General features: G+C 35.4%; 1 protein-coding gene across 1 annotated transcript; it reads left to right on the top strand.

The window, feature by feature from the left end:
* Window positions 1-12,706: 12,706 nt before the first annotated feature.
* On the top strand, window positions 12,707-13,090 carry LOC105761878 (uncharacterized). The gene is made up of 2 exons (XM_012579827.1): window positions 12,707-12,902; window positions 12,966-13,090. The coding sequence occupies exons 1-2, from the start codon at window positions 12,707-12,709 to the stop codon at window positions 13,088-13,090; spliced, it is 321 nt and encodes a 106-aa protein (XP_012435281.1).
* The last annotated feature ends 9,906 nt before the right edge of the window (window positions 13,091-22,996 follow it).

The raw sequence follows: 22,996 nt of genomic DNA on the forward strand, positions 1-22,996 counted from the left end.
CCAATTCACTTCATAATTAATACCCTTTAATTTTTAGATTTACACAATTACCCTAACTTTTATAATTTTTGCAATTTAGTCCCTTACTAATTTGTCTATCAAATGAGCTAATTTTTCTCAATTGATAACTTACCTAAATATTCTAGACTATTATACGACTCTTGATATTCGAATTTCAATACCAAACCCTAATATTCTAGACTATCAAAATCACTTTATAAAATTATCATACAACAAAATTAAAGCTCTAAATCTATGTTTATTCACCTAATACATCCTATATTCATCAATGGTAACTTCCAAAATTTCCAATAAAATAAAAACTATTGAAATAGATAGTTGGACCTAATTGTAAAAGTCTTAAAAACATAAAAATTACAAGAAATAAATAAGAATTGAACTCATTTGAAGTAACTATGAAAACCAACTTTAGGAGCTCTCCTATGGCTGTTTTTGGCAGAATATTGATGAAGAAATGTCTAGAAAATCCTTTAATTGCTATTTTATTTGTTTAATTTTACAAAATTTACAATTTTACCCTTAGTTCACATTATTTCATTATTTATTTTCTACACTCATGCTGCCCAGCCATTTCATGTATGTCTAATTGCCCTTTTAGTCCTCTTTTATTTACTATTTAAACTACTTAATCATAATTTCTAATTAGCAAGTTTTGCACCTTTTTCAATATAGTCCTTTTAATTAATTAACTATCAAAACGTTAAAATTTTCTAACGAAACTTTAATACTACCTTAATGACTCTCCGTAAATATTTGTAAAAATATTTACGACTTAGTTTATAAAATCGAGGTCTCGATACCTCATTTTCTAAACCATTTAACCTAATAAATCCTTATAAAACACAAATTACTAATTCAAAATCTTTTTAAAATCACATTTGACTCGTAAATACTAAATAATAAAATTTACGAGCTACTCGTCAGATTTAGTGGTCTCAAACCATTGTTTCCAACACCACTGAAATCAGGCCGTTACAACTCTCCCCTTTTAGGAAATTTCGTCCTCGAAATTTCTTACCTGGTAATAGGTTCGGATATTGTGATCTCATAAATTCTTCTATTTCTCAAGTAGCCTCCTCCGAACCATGACGATGTCACAATACTTTTGCTAATGGTACTCGTTTATTTCGCAAGTCTATAACCTATCGCGCCAAAATTTTCATTGGTTTTTCCAAATACGTCATATCTAGTTGCAGCTCAATCTCACTATGATGAATCATGTGTGAAGGATCAGATCTGTACCGTCTCAGCATCGATACATTAAACACATTATGAAATTTCTCAAGTTTCGGAGGTAGAGCTAATTGATAAGCCACAAGGCCGATTCTTTCAATAATTTCATATGGCCCGATAAATCTTGGGCTCAGATTTCCTTTCCTACCGAATCGTAACACCTTCTTCGATGGAGAAGCTTTTAAGAATACCCAATCACCAACCGCAAATTCTATATCTCATCTTTTCAAATCTGCATACGATTTTTGACAGTCAGAAGCAACTTTCAAAATGTCCTGGATAATCTGAACTTTATCTTCAGTTTCTAGGATCAAATCAACTCCTACTAGTTTGGATTCACTCAATTCAGACCAATACAATGACGTCTTACATTTCCTCCCATAAAGAGCTTCGAACGGTGTCATCTTTATTCTGGATTGATAACTGTAGTTATATGCAAATTCAGCCAACGGTAAATATCTTTCCTAGCTACCTCTAAATTAGAGTATACAACATCTCAGCATATCTTCTAGAATCTGAATCACTCGTTCTGATTGCCCGTCGGTTTGAGGATGAAACGCTGTGCTGAAATTTAACTTGGTGCTCAGAGCTTCTTGTAGTTTACTCTAAAATCTCGATGTAAATCTCAGATCTTGATCTGAAATGATAGATGTTGGAACCCTATGTAACCACACAATCTATGATATATACAATTTCGCTAACTTCTCAAGTGAAAAGTCTGTTCTGACTGGGATAAAATATGCCGACTTAGTCGACCTATCAACAATCACCCACATGGAATATTTCTTTCTCAGAGTCACAGGTGGACCAGATAAAAAATCCATTGTGATATGTTCCTACTTCCATTCAAGAATCATGACTGGTTGTAATAAACTCGTTGGTACCTGATGTTCTACTTTCACTTGCTAACAAATCAAACACTTAGCTACGAATTCACAAATTTCCCGTTTTGTACTTGGCCACCAATACATCCGTTTCAAATCACTATACATCTTCGTACTACCTGGATCAATGGAGTACATACTACCTTCAAAAAGAATATCATTCTTCAAATCTGAATTATTAGGAATACAAATTCTATTATGATAACGTAACATACCACTATCATCGATGCTATACTCTGAACTCAGATTTTCCTAAACCATTTGTCTTTTCAACACCAATTTCGGATCATCATCTTTCAATTCTCGAATTCGTTGAAGAAACAGAGGTTTCGTTCTCAATTCTGCTAATACAGAACCAGCTTTATTAAGAGATAAATGAGCGTTCAACGCTCGAAGTGCAACCAATGACGACTTCTGACTAAGTGCATCCGCAACCACATTACCTTTCCTGGGTGGTAGTCAATAACCAGATCATAATCTTTTAGCAATTCTAATCACCATCTCTATCTCAAATTCAACTCTTTCTAATTCATCAAATACTTCAAACTTTTATGATCCTTAAACACGTAACATTTCTCACCGTATAAATAATATTTCTAAATCTTCAAAGCGAATGCGATTACAGCCAAATCAAGATCATGTATAGGATAATTCTTCTCGTGCGACTTTAATTTTCGAGAAGCATAGGCCACAACCTTTCCTAACTGCATTAGTACACAATCCAAACCATTTAGAGACAACATCACTGTAAACAATATACGGTACACCCGATTTTGGTTGAGCCAAGATTGGAGCTTCTATCAACATTTTCTTCAACTGATCAAAGCTCTGCTAACACTCATCGGACCAAACAAATTGAACATTTCAGTTGATCAAAAAAGTCATCGATACGTAGCAAAGGATATTTATTTTTAATTGTAACCTTGTTCAACTGTCTGTAATCTATACACAGTCTCAAAGAACTATCTTTTTTTTCACAAATGGAACAGGTAGAACCCATGGAGACATACTCGATCTAATAACCATCAGTCTTGTAACTCTTGCAACTGTGCCTTTAATTCTTTTAATTCAGCTGGTGCTATACGATATGGTGTTATTGATATCAGATTCGTTCCAGGAATCACATCAATCACAAACTCAACTTCACGATCAGGTGGTAAACCTAGTAATTCTTTAGGAAATACATCATCAAACTTATTAACAATCGGTAACTGTTTTAGCTTCAATTTAGAATCTCGAGTATCAAGAATGTAGGCTAGAAATGTCTCATTACCTTTTCGCATCAATATCTGAGGTGTAAAAGCTTAAATGATTCTAACAATTTCTTTCGGATTCTCAGACTCAACGGAAATCACTTCTCCTGTCTGACAGTTCAAATCAATCTGTTTCTGTCTAAAATTTACTACGGCATCATGCATCAATAACTAATTCATTCCCAGAATAACATCAAATTCTCGAAAGGGTAACAACATTAAATCAGTAGGGAATTCACAGCTTTTCACTTTCAGTGGACAATTACGACACATTAAATTAACTATTACACTTTGGCCTAATGGATTAGTAACTTGAATATCATCATCGGTAGACTCAACAGGCAATTTCTTTTCTGTTACTAATGCAGTGCAAACATAAGAATGAGTAGACCTAGGGTCAATCAATACATATGCAGTAACATCAAAGAGATAGAATGTACCAGCAATCACATCTGGGGTCGTAGCTTCTTCTCTAGCTCGGATAGCATAAGTATGTGCAGGTGCTCTAGTTTCTGACAAAGCAGCAGAATCTTTCATACCTGAACGAATAGTTCCAGTGGCAGTATTTTGGCCCAAACGTCTACTTTTCTGAGAAATGGCCATTTGTTTTTTTTTCTTCATCCTCTTTTTACAATTGGGGACAATTTCAGATGAAATGATCAGTTGCTCTTCACTTATAACAAGCCCCTACTTTACTCCTACACTGACCAGAGTGGTACTTTCCACAATACTTGCATTTAGCCTTATGGGCATTTTGCACACTACCCACACTAGCAGCGGGTCTAGTAGATACCCCGTAATCAGGTTGAATCACCTTATTTTTATTTGATTATTCAGGCATTGAGGTGGCTCGATTGAAATCATCTCTAGACTTTTTAGCCGGCAATGCTGAAAATGATTTGGAGGAACTTCTTTTGTAAAACTCTTTATTCCATCTATCTCATTACATTTTTCTGTTGTACACCTCTTCCATCTTTTGTGCATGATCTGACAGAATGAAAAATTATCATATTTCAGTGCCCTCAATCATCATTATGATTTCATCATTAAACCTTTCTTCAAATCTAATACAAATTTCTTCTTCGGTTGGTACAATTTCTTCGGCATATTTACTGAGGTATACAAATTCCCTCTCATACTCGGCTACCGATCTGTTTCCTTAGCGCAGGTCAAGAAATTCCCTCTTTTTCTTGTCTAAATACCTCTTGCCGACATATTTATTTCTAAATTCACTCTAAAAGAATTCCCAAGAGATTTTCTCCTTTGGCACATCACATCTCAGATAATCATCGGGGGAACATGCCATTTTTTTAAAACTCTTATTTTATTCTGAAGCCAATATTCAGCTTTGACTGGATCATCATCTGACCTACCCTAAAATTCTTCGACCCCACATTTTTAAAGTTTTTCTATTGAAATGCGTTTACTAGATTCAGTCACTTGAGGAGGTGAAGATGCAACCGGAGGCTCTACAGGTGGTACAGTAAGGGGAGGAGGTTGCTGAGCCAAGTTTCTTTCTTGCATAAATTCACTAAACCAATGATTCATTAACCCAAAAAACATATTTTTAAGTTCTTGTTCTTGAGCCGGAAGAATTAAGACATTCCTACTCGTCCCATGTGCCAATGTCTACGCTCTACTATCAATTTCATCATTATCAGCACGTTCAGATCTTTTTGACATCTTTACAATCTATAAGAAAAAAAGGTTAGATCGGATCATACACATCACAATATCACATATTTATATGGCATGTATTTCTAAACATTTTACACGCTATATTTAGTCTGAGAATCGGCTAAACTATAGCTCTGATACCATTAAATATAACACCACTAACCCTTATCTGTCACCAGAACAAGGTTTTAGAGTATTACCAGACTTTACGGATTAAATACAAATATTTCATAACATTCAATATACATATCAAGAACCACTCATAAAACATTTATATTGTCCATTGTATGAGCCCTCGAGGCTCAAAAAATGCATTAAAAGTAAATCGGGACTAAATCAAAAACTCAAAAATTTTTTCGTAAAATTTTAAAATTTTCCATAGGTGCAGGGGACACATGCCCGTGTGGCTAGGCCGTGAGACTCACACGACCAAGGGACACGCCTGTGTCTCAAGCCGTGTGGGCATTTGATATAAGGCATACGGTCGTGTCCCAACCCGAGTCCATACCCGTGTAACTCTTTGACTTGGGTCACACGGCCAAGCCACACATCCGTGTGCTAGGCCGTGTGTAATGAAATTGAGGTACAAGGGTCACACGTCCATGTGCTACGCCGTGTGCAAAAACCTGGGCATTCTGTGCTAGGCCTAGCACACGCTTGTGTTTCACACATGGCTGAGACACACGTTTGTGTCTCTACCTGTGTGGACTAAAATAAGCCATTTTAAGGCCACTATTCTCACCCATTTTGATTTCAACCTATACACAACATTTTAATACGTCAATACATTCCAAACAATCAATCAACACAAACCAAAATCATGTTTTAATCATGACCTAACATCACAAATACTAATTTACTCAAACTTATGTAATCCATCTCATTGATTTTTCAAAATGTACTACTAATTACATACATACAAGCATATATCATTCACAACCGCATTTCAAATTATTTCATTTCCAAACCAACCCTATGCATGTCATATAAACTAAAGTATACATTACAAAAGCTACCGGATTAAGTTGGATAGTGTGGCTTGATGTGTTGATCCGATCTCCCGACCTCACGTTAATCTACTGATTAAATGCTAAAATTACATATTTTATGTAATTAAATTGGTTAATTTACGAGAGTGCACCACTAATTTTTCCATGTTTATGTTGAATTTTGTGCAGGGGTTTAATTTGGAGCTAAATAGAAGAAAAAGGAAACAATTGGGCTAGATTGAAGAAAGAAGCAAAGAATGAGGGCCAAAGCAGAATTTTTTCCAAGATATAATTAGCTGAAATTTTTGTTGACTTAGTGGGAGATTATATAGGGATTTTTTATCATGGAATATTTTATTTCCTTGATTTTCTATGACTAGTGGCTCTTAATTTATCAAAGCCACTAGTATAAATAGTGGGCACATTGTTCATTTATTCATCAAGTCATAAATCAAGCTTTCATCTTTGAATACAATCTCTTCTTCATCCTCACAAAGCTATTTGTTGTTTTTAGTTTCTTTTTCTTCAGTTTATTAATTTCTAGTTTGTCACCAACTTAAACCATTTACAATTTCTTTTTTTTCAAACTTCCTTTTCATTTTCAGTAGCTAACCATCCCACTTTAAATACACTACCAAAATTCCAGCCCCCATACTTAATCACGCCACCCATTCTTTTCACCCATTTTTACCTTATTTAATTTATCCAACTCCAATATGCCCCAAACCTTAGTTAATTAAATCCATTTTCAGCTTTAGGTCAGAATTAGCCCCATCAAAACCCGTGAGTTATGAACACGAGCAATTTAACTCCTAAATTCCAGTACTTATTATTTCTCCGGATTAAGAGTATGATTTTGTCAACTCACAAAGTCAGATCAACACTAAGTCTAAAAAGATGTCGTTTGAGTTAGTGTGGTTAGACGTATAGTTGGAATTCCGAAAGGATCGATTGTCTGATTGGTTTTTCGTTAACACATTGGCGTGCCAAGTGGGGATTGCTGTTTGGTTCCATCAAGGGAAGTTGTAACTAGATTTAAATGTCCCACACTATTGAGGACATTGGTTCGATCTAGGCTCTTCTAGAACGCAAAGTTGTCGAAGTTCTAAATCACGAATGTTTCGTTGGTTGTTCGATCGGTAAGGGTTAGTTATAGGACGTTCTATAACTAATTTACACAAGGAAGAGTTGGTGTCCGAGGCGTCCTTGGTAGCTATAACTAGCTTATTGGAAAAGAGGAGTTCATCTAATTTCGAGGATCGGTTCAAAGACGAGGAAGAACCCGTGCCTAAAGCTGAGCTTAGTTTAATTAATTTTTCTTCAGATTTATTTAACTATTTTTATTATTTTATTTTCAGCTTTTACTTTTCACGCATTTTTTCCCTGTTTATTTTAGGTTCCAGGTTTTCAAATTTATCTTCCCCCCAAATTTTTTGGCAACGACAACTGCCCAGACACAAATCTGGTCGAGAAAGAGAAATAATTTTCAGTATACCAAGTCTCTGAGGGATCAACCCTACTCCCTATACTGCTTAAAATTGTAAATTAGGCGTAGGTTCATATTGGTGATATCGACACCCGTCAGTTTTGGCGTCGTTTTCGGGGACTAGAAACACTTACAAATTGTTTAAATCGTCTTCATGACCAGATCTTCATCCAGAAATCTCGAATACGACCCAGAGATCAAGAAATCAGCACGAGCACGACGAAAAGAAACAGAAGCTCTTAAACGTGCAAGTAAAGTAGAAGTTGAGCTAGGACAAGGGATCTTAGAATTCGACGTTGAAAAGTTGAGAAAAGTAATTCGTGTAGAGGCAATTCGACGTGGGAAACAAGTCGAGGTGGTTGATCCTGAGATCGAACCACTTCCCGAAACAAAAGAAGCAGAAGACAACCTCAGTGAACCAAAAAGGATGGTAAACCGAACCATTCGTCAACTAGTCGATGCTGCCAACGAGCAGACACTGTTATGTATCAACTATCCAATAGGAGAAACCCCGTTCGAGTTGAAATCAGGCCTAATTCACCTTTTGCCCACTTTTTGAGGCTTGAAGAACGAAAATCCACACACTCACTTGAGAGAATTCCACATAGTCTGCTCAAGCATGAAACCTCTGGGAGTAATCGAAGATGAAATTAAACTTCAGGCCTTTCCATATTCTTTAGTTGATACAGCAAGAGAATGGTTATTTTACTTACCCCCAGGTTCTATTACAATGTAGGATGACTTATCTTGTGTATTTCTTGATAGATTTTTCCCAGCATCGAAAGCAGCTGAACTTAGGAGAGACATAGTGGGAATCCACCAAATGGAAAGTGAATCGCTCTATGGCTATTAGGAGCAGTACAAAAAACTGTGTGCAAGTTGTCCTCAACACAGTTTGACTAAGCAATCACTTTTTCAGTATTTCTACGAAGGTTTTCCCCTATGGAAATGAAAATGATTGATGCTACTAGAGGAGGGACGCTTGTCAATATGACTCCTCAAAGGGTAAGAGAACTGATATCCACCATGGCGGCAAATTCTCAACAATATCGGCCGAATTCAGAACCCACAAGACGGGTTAATGGAGTAACTGTTTCATCCTTAGAAGATAAATTGGATAAGCTTACTAATATTGTTTAATCTATGCTTACAGAAAAGAAGAATCTGACCCAACTGTGTGGAATATGTACTACGTTTGAACATCCGATGAATTTGTGCCCAATCCTTAACAAAAATTCAACGGCACATGTCGACGCTGTCGGAGGTTTTTCGGGACCTCCTCAAAGACACTATGATCCTTTCTCCAACACTTACGATCCCTAATGGAAGGATCATCCCAACTTGAATTACAGAGCTAATCCCCGATATAATCCATCGTACCAACCAAGACCTCCGCAGCCGCCACCTAAGCCGAGCATATCTTTAAAAGCTGTTATAGAGAGGCTTGCCATCAATGCTGCAAAATACCAATAGAGGACAGACGCATCAATACAAGAGTTAACTAATCAAATTAGTAAACTCTCGATGATAGTAATTCATTTGGAATCTCAAGGTAAATTACCTTCCCAGACGGAGTCGAATCCTCGGCAAAATGCAAGTGCAATAACTCATCGTAGCAGAAAAGTTTTGGAAATAGTTCCAGAAAAAAGTCATAGGCAAAACAAGGAATGGGAAAAGTAGATTTCTGATCCAAAAGTCAGACCGGAATCAGAAATTCAGAGACCAGTCGTGATGCTACCTCCTTTTCGAGAGAGGCTTGCAAAGGATAAGAAAGAGAAGGAGGAAAACAAATCCTAGAAATATTCAGGAAGGTGAGGGTAAATATCCCTTTGCTCGACGCTATCAAACAAATCCCTCGTTATGCAAAATTCTTCAAGGAGTTGTGTACTAGAAAGATGAGGTTAATAGGTAAGGAAAGAGTAAATGTAGGAGAAAATGTCTTCGCAGTACTGCAAAAGAAAGTTTCGCCCAAATACAAGGACCAATGTATGTTTTTTTATTTCCTGTGAGATTGGTAATGTAGGCATTAAGAAAGCCATGTGTGATTTAAGGGCTTCCATTAATGTTATGGCTTATTATATTTATAAGTTGATTAACACGGGTCCTTTGAAAGAGACAAGAGTAATAATCCAGTTGGCGGACAGGTCAGTCGTCTATCCCGAATGGCTGTTTGAAGACGTCCTTGTTAAAGTTAACGAATTAGTTTTCCCTGCAGATTTTTACATTATTAATATAACTCAACTAATTCATCTGAAATTTTTCTTGGAAGGCCATTCCTAAGTTTTGCAAGCGCAAAAATTGACGTTCAGAGCGGAACACTAACAATGGAGTTTGATGGCGAAATTGTGAAATTCAATGTCTACGAAGCTATGGGTCATCATAACTCACTATTAAATATTTCTAGTATCAATTGTATAGATTTTTTAACTCAATCTTATTTCAAATGTCATGACTATGATGAGTTGGAAACTGTCCTTTACAGAAGTATTGACATGGATGTTTTAAATCATCTTGATGAATTAGCAATTATAGAAGAACCGTTGCGAGAAATTGTCAAACACTTGGAGACGCAACCATCGTTGACGAACCGAGGTAACCAATTTAAACTATTACCTTTCCAGACTAAAATGTTGCCTTCGGTTTTGTAACCACCAACCTTAGAGCTTAAAGCATTACCGGACCACCTCAAGTATGTCTTTTTGGGAGAGAAAGACACCTTACCAGTGATAGTGTCAAACAAACTAACCAGAGACGAGGAGGAAAGTCTAGTTCGAGTTCTGAAGGATTATAAAAAAGCTATTGGTTAGAAAATAGTCGACATAAAAGGGCTAAGTCCATCCACCTGTATGCACAGAATTTCCATCGAAGATAACATGAAAGCAAAGAGAGATGCTTAGAGGCGCCTTAATCCACCAATGATAGAGGTAGTAAAGAAGGGAATCCAGAAACTGTTAGATGCTGGAATGATATACCCAATTTCCGACAGTGATTGGGTTATCCCGGTTCATGTCGTGCCCAAGAAAACTGGCGTCACAGTGGTGAACAACTCTTCAGAAGAGCTGGTCCCTACCCGAGTCTAGAATGGATGGAGGGTTTGCATCGAAAACAGAAAATTAAATGTAGCTACTCGGAAAGACCATTTTCCACTTTCCTTCATCGATCAAATGCTTGAACGATTAGCTGGTAAAACCCATTGTTGTTGTCTCGATGGGTACTCAAGATTTTTCCAAATTTTGATGGCTCCGGAGGATCAAGACCAAACAACTTTCACGTGCCCTTTCGGAACATTTGCATATAAACGAATGCCGTTTGGACTCTGTAATGCTCCGGCCACTTTCCAGAGATGCATGGTGAGCATATTCTCTGACTATGTCGAGAAAATCATTGAAGTCTTTATGGATGACTTCACGGTATACGGTATCTCTTTTAATAAATGTCTCGATAATCTTACTAAGATATTACAAAGATGCCTAGAATTTAATCTTGTTTTAAATTATGAGAAATGCCACTTCATGGTTGAAAAAGGATTAATTTTAGGTCATATAGTTTCCTCGGAAGGAATTGAGGTCGATAAAGCAAAAACATATATTATTAACTCATTACCTTACCCCACATCTATGAGGGAAGTTCGTTCGTTTCTTGGCCATGCAGGATTTTACAGACGATTCATGAAAGACTTCTCGAAAATCACGCAATCGCTTTGCAAGCTGTTACAAAAGGATAAAGAATTTGAATTTGACCAGACTTGTAAAGACTCATTTGACGTGCTGAAGCAGAAATTGGTCACCGCTCCCATAGTGCAACCACCAGATTGGAACTTTCAGTTCGAAATCATGTGTAATGCAAGTGATCGAAGTGTGGGAGCTATTCTTTGCCAAAGAATGGGGAAAGAGCCTCATGTTATCTACTATGCTTCGAGGACTTTGGATGCTGCCCAAAGCAATTACACCACCATTGAGAAAGAATTATTAGCTGTTGTGTTTGCTTTAGATAAATTTAGATCTTACCTATTGGGAACTAAAGTGAATATCTTTTCTGATCATACAGCTTTGAAATATTTAATAGGGAAGAAGGAGGAAAAACCTCGACTGATTAGGTGGATTCTGCTCCTACAAAGTTCGATTTTGAAATTCGGGATAAAAAGGTATGCAAAAACCTCGACTGATTAGGGAGCCGATTACCGATTAAAGTAGACGACACACCATTGAAAGACAACTTCCTAGATGAAAATCTATTTTCAGCAAATGTGGTTCATCCTTGGTACGCAGACATAGTAAATCATCTCGTTGCAGGTACTGTTCCTTCAGAATTACCAAGGCCTAGAAAATATAAGATAAAAAAGGATGCTCGGTATTACATTTGGGATGACCCTTACCTTTGGAAGCATTGCTCCAATCACGTAATTTTACGGTGTGTAGCAGAAACAGGGTACAATCTATCTTAACTTTTTGTCATTCTTATGCATGTGGAGGACACTTTGGACCAAAACGCACCGCACATAAAATTCTCGAGTGTGGACTATTTTGGCCAAACATATTTCGTGATGCCTTTCTATTTTGCAAAACCTGTGAAAAATGCCAAAGAGTTGGTAACCTTATTCGTCACAATGAGATGCCCCTTACTCTTATTTATATTTGTGAAATTTTTGATGTATCGGGCATCAATTTTATGGGTCCTTTTGTTTCTTCTTTCGGTAATTTTTATATACTCTTAGCTGTTGATTATGTTTCTAAGTGGATAGAGGCAAAGGCTACTCGCAATGATAATGCTAAGACTATGGTTGACTTTCTTAAAAGTTCTATCTTTTCCAGGTATGGCATCCCACGAGCATTAATCAGTGACAGGGGAACTCATTTTTGCAATAAGCTCGTAAGTGCACTTATGGAGAAATATGGAGTGACTCAACGAATTGCTACTGCTTACCATCCACAAACAAACGGATAAGCTGAAGTGTCGAATAGAGAAATCAAGTCTATTTTGGAAAAGACTGTTAAGCCTAACAGAAAGGATTGGAGTTTGAGACTTAATGACGCACTTTGGGCTTATAAGACAACTTACAAGGGACCAATAGGCATGTCACCTTACCGACTCATTTTTGGTAAACCGTGTCATCTCCCGGTCGAATTAGAGCACAAAGCATTTTGGGCAGTTAAGCATTGTAATATGGAGATGGAGTCTGCAGGAAAGTCTCGAAAGTTGGACATCCAGGAACTCGAGGAAATTAGAAACGATGCGTATGAAAATTGTCGAGTTTATAAAGAAAAGAAGAAGGCATTTCATGATAAGTTGATCACTAGGAAGCAATTTTCAACAGGACAAAAAGTTCTCCTATACGACTCCACCTTAAAAATTTTCGCTGGTAAGCTTCGATCCAAATGGATAGGTCCATTTACTATTCCTAATTTATTCTCAAATGGTGCAGTGGAAATTCAAAGCGAAGAAACCCGGAAGTGCTTTAAGGTGAATGGTCAACAACTGAAACCTTTTTACGAGAATTTTCAAATGCACACAGTTGAGGAGATTGCTCTCGAGGAGCCCAGAATTTGAATAACAGGTCGTCAAGCTAACGATGTTAAACAAAGCGCTATTGGGAGGCAACCCAAATTTTTCCTTTAAGCAAATAAATTTTTTTAGAAGGTAAAATGGAAGTGAAAATGCATGTCGAGGATCGGTTCTGTCTAAGGAAAGACTTAGTACTTAAGAATGTCCATTGTGACTCACCTCTCTTTCCTGAGAACTTACCTAGTGCATTTATCTCGACTATTTTACTAAATCCCATAATCTTGGTTTTTAATAATTTATTTCGAATATTTAAGCATAGCATTAGCAAAGCTATATATTCAAGAAATACACATTTTAAATTTAAATTTAAATTATTTTTATTTTTAACTTTAATTTTTATATATATTTATTTTCATTTACATATTTACTTTTATTTTGCAGGTACACATTCCAACATGTCAGCCCACAAAAATTCTTTTTATTTCAGCCAAGGCCCACTCTACCTACCCACCATTTAAATCAATCCAATATCCAAGCTAACCCATTAACCAAAACCCAAACCCATCATACCTACCCAAAATCAAAAATGAAAAATTAAAACCCAAAATTTTTACCCCCAACCGTCCAACCCTTTTCAAATAAAAAAAACCCTACACCCATCAGCCTTTCACCTATAAAATCCTAATCTTTCACCTATTACATCCATCTTTTCACCTAGAAAACTACAACCCCATAACCCGTTTTAACTCATCCCTCTCTCCCCAGCTGTCTACCCCTTTTCAAATTAAAAAAAAAACCCTCACCGATCAAATCATAACCATCACCTATTTTTCACCTAGGAAAAACCAACCCCACTACCCCCATTTTGACCAGCCGAATGTTTCTCACTAAAACCTTTTTCAAAATTTCTTTTTCTCTTCATAAACCCCTTTCTTTTTCACCACTACTCACCACCATCCACCACCAAACCATGGTCCGCACCCGCGACCGCGCGATGCATGAACCGCCGTCCATAATAAACAGACGACGAAACAGGTTCACCACCCCACCCTTCATCACCATCCACTCTGACGAGTCTCCTCTCTCCCCGCCGCCGCAACCGCACCGTCCTAGGAGAAATTGCAGGCTAACTCTGATCACCGTAGTCTACCCGCCCCATGAGCCGCTCGTTTCAGTCGACCATCCTCCAAATAGCCCGGTCGAACCACCAAACTCATTCGACAACCAATACCGCCTATCCCTCCAACTAAACGTCCATGCACATCAACCAACACAACCGAGGCCTTCGAGAAGAATTTCACGACCCCCAAACGATGGTGCTGAACCACATTCAACGCAAAGACGAACCCGAGGTCGCCAACAACCACCTTTGGACGGCTCATCAACTCTATCGGTAGATGATGTCGAATATTGCGAAAATGAAATGAAAAATTAGGACACTGAGTATCACCCACGTGAGCGAGGTCAATTTTGACAAGGAAGAGGATTCATGCCTCCAGAGAAGAGATTCCACGGGAATGTAACATTCACAAACCCGGCGCACCGAGCACAATTCGAACAAATCCAACATCGCCTTCTTCCAATATCTAAGCATGTAGACACATTCTCATTATACTATTTAGAAATTGAAGAATCTATTAATCAATATTTTGATGCTATTGGGTGGACTGATTTTGCTGCCATTGATGAACCTGCATATTATGAGTTGATTTTTGAATTTTATTCAACATTTTACTTCTACCGTTCTGCTAACACCGTAGATACGCCTCATGCTGTCAATTTTCGATTGTTAGGAGTGCAATATAATCTGTCAATTTCTGAGTTCAATGTTGCTTTGGGGTTCGTTAGTGAGGACTATTTAGCAACTGATCACTATTATGACTCATTTCTCGACATACCACATGACTTTGATGCTAATGAAGCTTTAGCATTGTTAACTGAAATGAGACAGATTTTGTATGATCCGAAACGTTACAAGGACATAGGAATTCATAGTCCTACACTTCGATATTTACACCGATTCCTTGCTTTCATTTTTTCGGGACGTAATGATATGTCTACCTCTTTAACTAGGACTGAATTATTTTTTCTATGGTGCATCTATTCGGGAAGGAAGGTAAATTTAGGATATTGGTTTGCTATACAGTTTCAGCATGTTTTGCGGTCGAATAGACCACTAATTTTGGGCACTTACATTACACGTTTAGCCTCCAATTTGAATCCATCAGCTATCAAATTTAGTTCTTCGAATCTGGCATACAAAACGAACTCTTTAGATACATACTACTTGGATTCTATGGGTTACTTGTCGGTACCCCTTCTTCTTTTTATTTTGTTCCTCCAGGTACGAGAACGAGTCGGTCGAATAGAGTGTTCCGACGTAGACACCAACACGAAACAGAGCCTCAAACTTCTGTCAAATCTCGATTGACCCGAATCGAGGAAGGACTCGAATCTTTATGCACCTTGGTGACAGACGTTCTCACACACCTACGAGACCACCCTCCACGACGTTGAAATACATGGGGAGTTAATTTTTCCTTTCCCTACTTACTTTTACTTTTTATCCTTTAAATAATTTAAATTACATTGGGACAATGTAAAATAAGTAGAGGGAGGGAAATATAAATTGGTTCTAATTTGCTTATCTGTTGTCGCTGTTTTTGCACATTTTTCGTGAAAGGTAAAATTTTTCTTTTGATAAATTGGGATGGTACATTTATGGTTTATCCTATTTAGCTATTTAGTTCTTTACACATAAAACTTTTCAATAACCTAGACTTAGTGGGTAAGAAATTTTTAGGAATTATGAGTTTGCTTGATTGCCTACCTTATACAACATGTCAATTTTCTGCCTTTATTAAGTCAAAAAAAGAAGAAGACATGAATAAATAATAATACTCCTCTGATACGAATGTTAAGAGTGAAAAATTGGGGTTGTACATCGGCCGAGTAACCGAAACATGGTGCTTGGGTTGTCATCACATCTCGCGTAAAAAGGTTCGTGTGGCTGTACAATTTCTTGCACTTACTCCTCTAACAAGCTATCACGAGTAGGGTGAAATAACCCACTTAGAGACATCCGAATCGAGTAACCGGAACATGGTGCTTGGGTTGTCATCGTGTCTCGCATAAAAAAATTTGAAAATGTCCTAAGTACACAAAAAATTATTATTATTATTATTATTATTAAAAATAAATTAGGGGTAGGCCTATCAAGCTCTAATAAATTCCGAAATATATTTACTTACTTCTTAGGCTAGGCTATTTGAGATGTTAATGTGCTAGGATTAAATTGTTGAATTGTGCAAACCATAGAGGTCAAGTCCTATTTTGGAGAAAATTTTTCCTTTTGCAGATACATACAAAATGCTCGAGGACTAGCATAAGCTAAGTAGGGGGATTTGATTAAATGCTAAAATTACATATTTTATGTAATTAAATTGGTTAATTTATGAGAGTGCACCACTGATTTTTCCATATTTATGTTGAATTTTGTGCAGGGGTGCAATTTGTGGCTAAATAGAATAAAAAGGAAACAATTGGGTTAGATTGAAGAAAGAAGCAAAGAAGGAGGGCCAAAGCAAAATTTTTTCTAAGATATAATTAGCTGAAATTTTTGTTGACTTAGTGGGAGATTATGTAGGGATTTTTTATCATGGAATATTTTATTTCCTTGATTTTCTATGGCTAGTGGCTCTTAATTTAGCAAAGCCACTAGTATAACTAGTGGGCTACATTGTTCATTTATTCATCAAGTCATAAATCAAGCTTTCATCTTTGAATGCAATCTCTTCTTCATTCTCACAAAGCTATTTGTTGTTTTTAGTTTCTTTTTCTTCAGTTTATTAATTTCTAGTTTGTCACCAACTTAAACCATTTACAATTTCTTTTTTTTTAAACTTCCTTTTCATTTCCAGTAGCTAACCATCCCACTTTAAATACACTACCAAAATTCCAGCCCCCATACTTAATCACGCCACCCATTCTTTTCACCTATTTTTACCTTATTTAATTTATCCAACTCCAATATGCCCCAAACTTTAGTTAACTAAATCCATTTTCAGCTTTAGGTCAGAATTAGCCTCGTTTCGTTGGTTGTTCGATCGGTAAGGGTTAGTTATAGGATGTTCCATAACTAATTTACACAAGGAAGAGTTGGTGTCCGAGGCGTCCTTGGTAGCTATAACTAGCTTATTGGAAAAAAGGAGTTCATCTAATTTTGAGGACCGGTTCAAAGACGAGGAAGAATCCGTGCCTAAAGCTGAGCTTAGTTTAATTAGTTTTTCTTTAGATTTATTTAACTATTTTTATTATTTTATTTTCAGCTTTTACCTTTCACGCATTTTTTTCCCTGTTTATTTCAGGTTCTAGGTTTTCAAATTTATCCTCCCCCAAATTTCTTGGGCACGACAACTGCCCAGACACGAATCTGGTCGAGAAAGAGAAACAATTTTTAGTATACCCAGTCTCTGAGGGATCGACCCTACTCCCTATACTGCTTAGAATTGTAAATTAGACGTAGGTTTATATTGGTGGAATCGACACCCATCATCTACAAGAGCACTAAACAACACAAGTAAGCTTTATGAAGCTTAGTAAGTTTGATAGGTTAAATATAAAAGGGTTGAACGGAAGCTCATTAGAACTGAACAAAAACCCATAAAGGTTAAACAGAAGCTCAAAAGAGCTGAACGGAAACTCATTAGGGTTGAACGGAAACTCGAATGAGTTAAACAGAAGCTCGTGAGAGTTAAACAGAAAGTAAACATGAAAGTTCGCAACAAATACTGAACATCGATTTACTTGGGTAATTTGCTGTAAATTCTTCCTTTGCTCCACATAACAATTGTACTCAATCCCGCATTCCTTTTAAATCGGATATTCACTTAAAATTCATAATTTAACAATATTCCATTTTTCAACAATATACTAAATACATAATATCATACATCAATTAAATATAATTATTAAAGTTTAACCATACGAACTTACTTGGGTTAAATTGTATGATTTGTAGAAGTTTAGGGACTATTACGCTAATTTCTCTTTTCACGAGTATCTACGACTTCTTGATCTAAAATATAAAGTATTCATTCATTAGTATATATTTAAGTTCCAATTCACTTCATAATTAATACCCTTTAATTTTTAGATTTACACAATTACCCCAACTTTTATAATTTTTGCAATTTAGTCCCTTACTAATTTGTCTATCAAATGAGCTAATTTTTCTTAATTGATAACTTACCTAAATATTCTAGACTATTATACGACTCTTGATATTCGAATTTCAATACCAAACCCTAATATTCTAGACTATCAAAATCACTTTATAAAATTATCATACAACAAAATTAAAGCTCTAAATCCATGTTTATTCACCTAATACATCCTATATTCATCAATGGTAACTTCCAAAATTTCCAATAAAATAAAAAACTATTGAAATAGATAGTTGGACCTAATTGCAAAAGTCTTAAAAACAGAAAAATTGCAAGAAATAAACAAGAATTGAACTCACTTGAAGTAACTATGAAAAACTAGCTTTAGGAGCTCTCCTATAGCCATTTTTGGCAGAATATTGATGAATAAATGTCTAGAAAATCCTTTAATTGCTATTTTATTTGTTTAATTTTACAAAATTTACAATTTTACCCTTAGTTAACATTATTTCATTATTTATTTCCTACACTCATGTCGCCCAACCATTTCATGTGTGTCTAATTGCCCTTTAGTCCTCCCTTATTTACTATTTATACTATTTAATCGAAATTTCCTAATTAGCAAGTTTTTCACATTTTCAATTTAGTCCTTTTAATTAATTAACTATCAAACGTTAAAATTTTCTAACGAAAATTTAATACTACTTTAATTACACTCCCTAAATATTTGTAAAAATATTTACGGCTCAGTTTTTAAAATCAGGGTCTTGATACCTCATTTTCTAAACCATTTAACCTAATAAATCCTTATAAAACATAAATTACTAATTCAAAATCTTTCTAAAATCACATTTGACTCGTAAATACTAAATAATAAAATTTATGAGCTCACTCGTCGAATTTAGCGGTCTCAAACCACTGTTTCTGACACCACTAAAAATTAGGTTGTTACAACTCTCGCCCCTTTAAGAAATTTCATCCTCGAAATTTGTTAACTGGGAATAGGTTCAGATAATTTGATCTCATATATTATTCTGTTTCCCAAGTAGCCTCCTCCAAACCATGATGATGCTACAAAACTTTTGCTAACAATACTTGTTTATTTCACAATTCTTTAACCTTTTGAGCCAAAATTCTCACCGGTTCTTCCAAATACTGCATATCTGGTTGCAGCTCAATCTCACTATGAGGAATCACGTGTGAAAGATCAGATCTGTACCGTCTCAGCATCTGTACATGAAACACATTATGAATTTTCTCAAGTTTCAGAGGTAGAGCTAAACGATAAGCCATAAGGCCGATTCTTTCAACAATTTCATATAGTCCAATAAATCTTTGGCTCAGTTTCCCTTTCCTACTGAATCGTAAAACCTTCTTCAATGGAGAAACTTTTAAGAATACCCGATCACCAACCACAAATTCTATATCTCTTCTTTTCAAATCTACATACGATTTTTGATGGTCAGAAGCAGCTTTCAAACTGTCCAGGATAATCTGAACTTTGTCTTCAGTTTCTCAGATCAAATAAACTCTTACTAGTTTGGATTCACTCAATTCAGACCAATACAATGGCGTCTTACATTTCCACCCATAAAGAGCTTCTAACGGTGCCATTTTTATACTGGGTTTATAATTGTTGTTATATGAAAATTCAACCGATGGTAAATATCTTTCCCAGCTACCTTCAAATTTGAGTATACAACATCTCAACATATCCTCTAGAATCTGAATCACTCATTCTGATTGTCTGTCGGTTTGAGGATGAAACGTTAACTTAATGCTCAGATATTTTTGTAGTTTAATCCAAAATCTCGATGTAAATCTTGGATCTCGATCTAAAATGATAGATGTTGGAACCCCATGTAACCTCACAATCTCTGCTATATACAATTCTGCTAACTTCTCAAGTGAAAAGTCTGTTCTGACTGGGACAAAATGTGCCGACTTAGTCAATCTATCAACAATCACCTAGATCGAATCTTTCTTTCTCAGAGTCATAGGTAGACCGGATACAAAATCCATCGTGATATGTTCCCACTTTCATTCAGGAATCATGACTGGTTGTAATAAACCCATTGGTACCTGATGTTCTACTTTCACTTGCTGACAAATCAAACATTTAGCTATGAATTCACAAATTTCCCATTTCATACTCGGCCACCAATACATTCGTTTCAAATCACTATACATTTTCGTAGTACCCAGATGAATAGAGTACATACTACTATAAACTTCAGAAAGAATATCATTTTTCAAATTCAAATTATTCAGAACACAAATTCTATTACGATAACGTAACATGCCACTATCATCAATGCTATACTCTGAACTCAGATTGTCCTGAACCATCTGCCGTTCCAACTCCAATTTTGGATCATCATCTTGCAATTCTCGAATTCGTTGAAGAAATAGAGGTTTCATTCTCAATTTTGCTAATACAGAACCATCTTCACTAAGAGATAAATAAGCGTTCAACGCTCAAAGTGCAAACAGTGACGAATTTTGACTAAGTGCATCCGCAACCACATTAGCCTTTCCCTGGTGGTAGTTAATAACCAGATCATAATCTTTTAGCAATTCTAACCACCGTCTCTATCTCAAATTCAGCTCTTTCTGAGTCATCAAATACTTCAAACTTTTATGATCCGTAAACAAGTAACATTTCTCATCGTATAAATAATGTCTCCAAATCTTCAAAGTGAATACGATTGCAGCCAACTCAAGATCGTGTGTAGGATAAATCTTCTCGTGTAGCTTTAATTGTCGAGAAGCATAGGACACTACCTTTCCTGACTGCATCAGTACACAACCCAAACCATTTAGAGATGCATCACTGTAAACAACATATGGTACACCTAATTCTAGCTGAGTCAAAACCTGAGCTTCTATAAACATTTTCTTTAATTGATCAAAGCTTTGCTGACACTCATCGGACCAAACAAATTCAACATTTTTCTGTAATAATCGGGTCAACGGCGAAGCAATCATTGAAAAGTTTTTGACGAAATGTCAGTAATAACCTGTTAAACCTGGAAAACTTCGCACTTCTGAAACATTCTTCGAATTTTTTCAATTTACCACTGCAGATACTTTGCTCGGATCAACTCGAATCCCTTTGGATAATACAATGTAACCTAGAAATCCGGCCTCGTGTAGCCAAAATTCACTTTTGCTAAACTTCGCATACAACTGTTTTTCTCTCAAAGTCTGTAGCACAATCCTCAAGTGTTGTGCAAGTTCAGATTCTATCTTGGAATAGATTAGTATTTCATCAATATACACAACTACAATTCTATCCAAATAAGATTGGAAAATCTGATTCATTAAATCCATGAAAGCAGCAGGGGCATTGGTCAAACTGAATGGCATTACCAAAAATTCGTAATGACCTCACCGAGTTCTGAAAGCAGTCTTTGGCACATCACACTCTTTAACCTTCAAATTATAATACCAGAATCTAAGGTCTATCTTCGAAAACATCGCAGCACCTTTCAGTTGATCAAACAAGTCGTCGATACGTGGCAAAAATATTAAATTGATTTTATTTTATTAAAAATTGAAATAAATTATACCTTTTTTGAAAAAAATGAGATATTCAAATTAAGATATTTATATTTCATCCAAAACTATTGAAAATAATATAAATATAATATTAATAAGATTAAATTAAAATAAGTAATCTTTTAAAAATCAATATTTACTTTTATCAAACAACATAATTATATTCAATACTTAAATTTACTAATGTAACAAACAATTTTCTAATATAAATTCAACACTTATAAAATTTAACAATAAAAATTCAATACTTAATTTTTAATACTTAAATTTTCAGTTTATCAAAAACTCCTTAATCATTTTTTAGATTTCATTAGGGTTTTAATACAACCTTAACACTTATAAGTGGTGAGATCAATTTAAATTTTAAAATTTATTAAAAAGTCATTTACTGATTAAGATCAATATTTTAACTAATTTACTATGACCTCAATATATATGAATGTCGAGATCTTTTTAAATATTATATGTTACAAAATACATAAATAATTATAATTTAAAATTTTAAAAATTTTACAAAGACCACGACACTTATAGGTGTCAAGGTCCAAATAAATATTCTATAATCATTACCCTAATTTGAACAGCTCTCGATAAATTTGTTGGTGCAAGACGTATTATGGAACTTGACATCGTTTGGTGCCGAGGTACCTATCCAAAAAGAAAAATACTATTCTACGGATTAACTTCCCCGTAAACCTATTTTGGTATTTCACTTTTGCATTATTCAAATAAAAAATCGTTTAAAATGTAAAATAGAGGTCTAGCTTGGATATATTGTGCATTTAACTCTAATGTAAAATATCTAAATAAAATCAAGAAGTGAATAGAAGATAGAAGTGGATTTTATCCCAAACATTTGAACTAAGTTAGAGTCTTAATGTAATACTCCCACTTTAAAAAAAAAAAACAAAAGAGAAGAAGAATATTTATGGTAAAAGTTCTTGAATAAATTATCTATAAATAAATAGTAGTATAAGAAATTATAATCGTTTTAGAGAAAATTGTGGGACATGAAAACACGAAGATTATTAGTAGGAGTATGTGGTTAAGTTAAAAATTCGGTATCGTGTTTAGAGATTAAATTGAATAAGTTAGAAAAGTATAGACTAAAGTACAATTATCCTATTTTATTTTGATGGAAAAGACTTAATGACAATTTTACCATTACTTAAAAAAATCAATAGTTTCATGATGACTTTTAAATGATTTTTTATGAAGTAATAAT

This window comes from Gossypium raimondii, chromosome 7 (assembly GCF_025698545.1).
Source record: "Gossypium raimondii isolate GPD5lz chromosome 7, ASM2569854v1, whole genome shotgun sequence".
NCBI classification, from domain to species: domain Eukaryota; kingdom Viridiplantae; phylum Streptophyta; class Magnoliopsida; order Malvales; family Malvaceae; genus Gossypium; species Gossypium raimondii.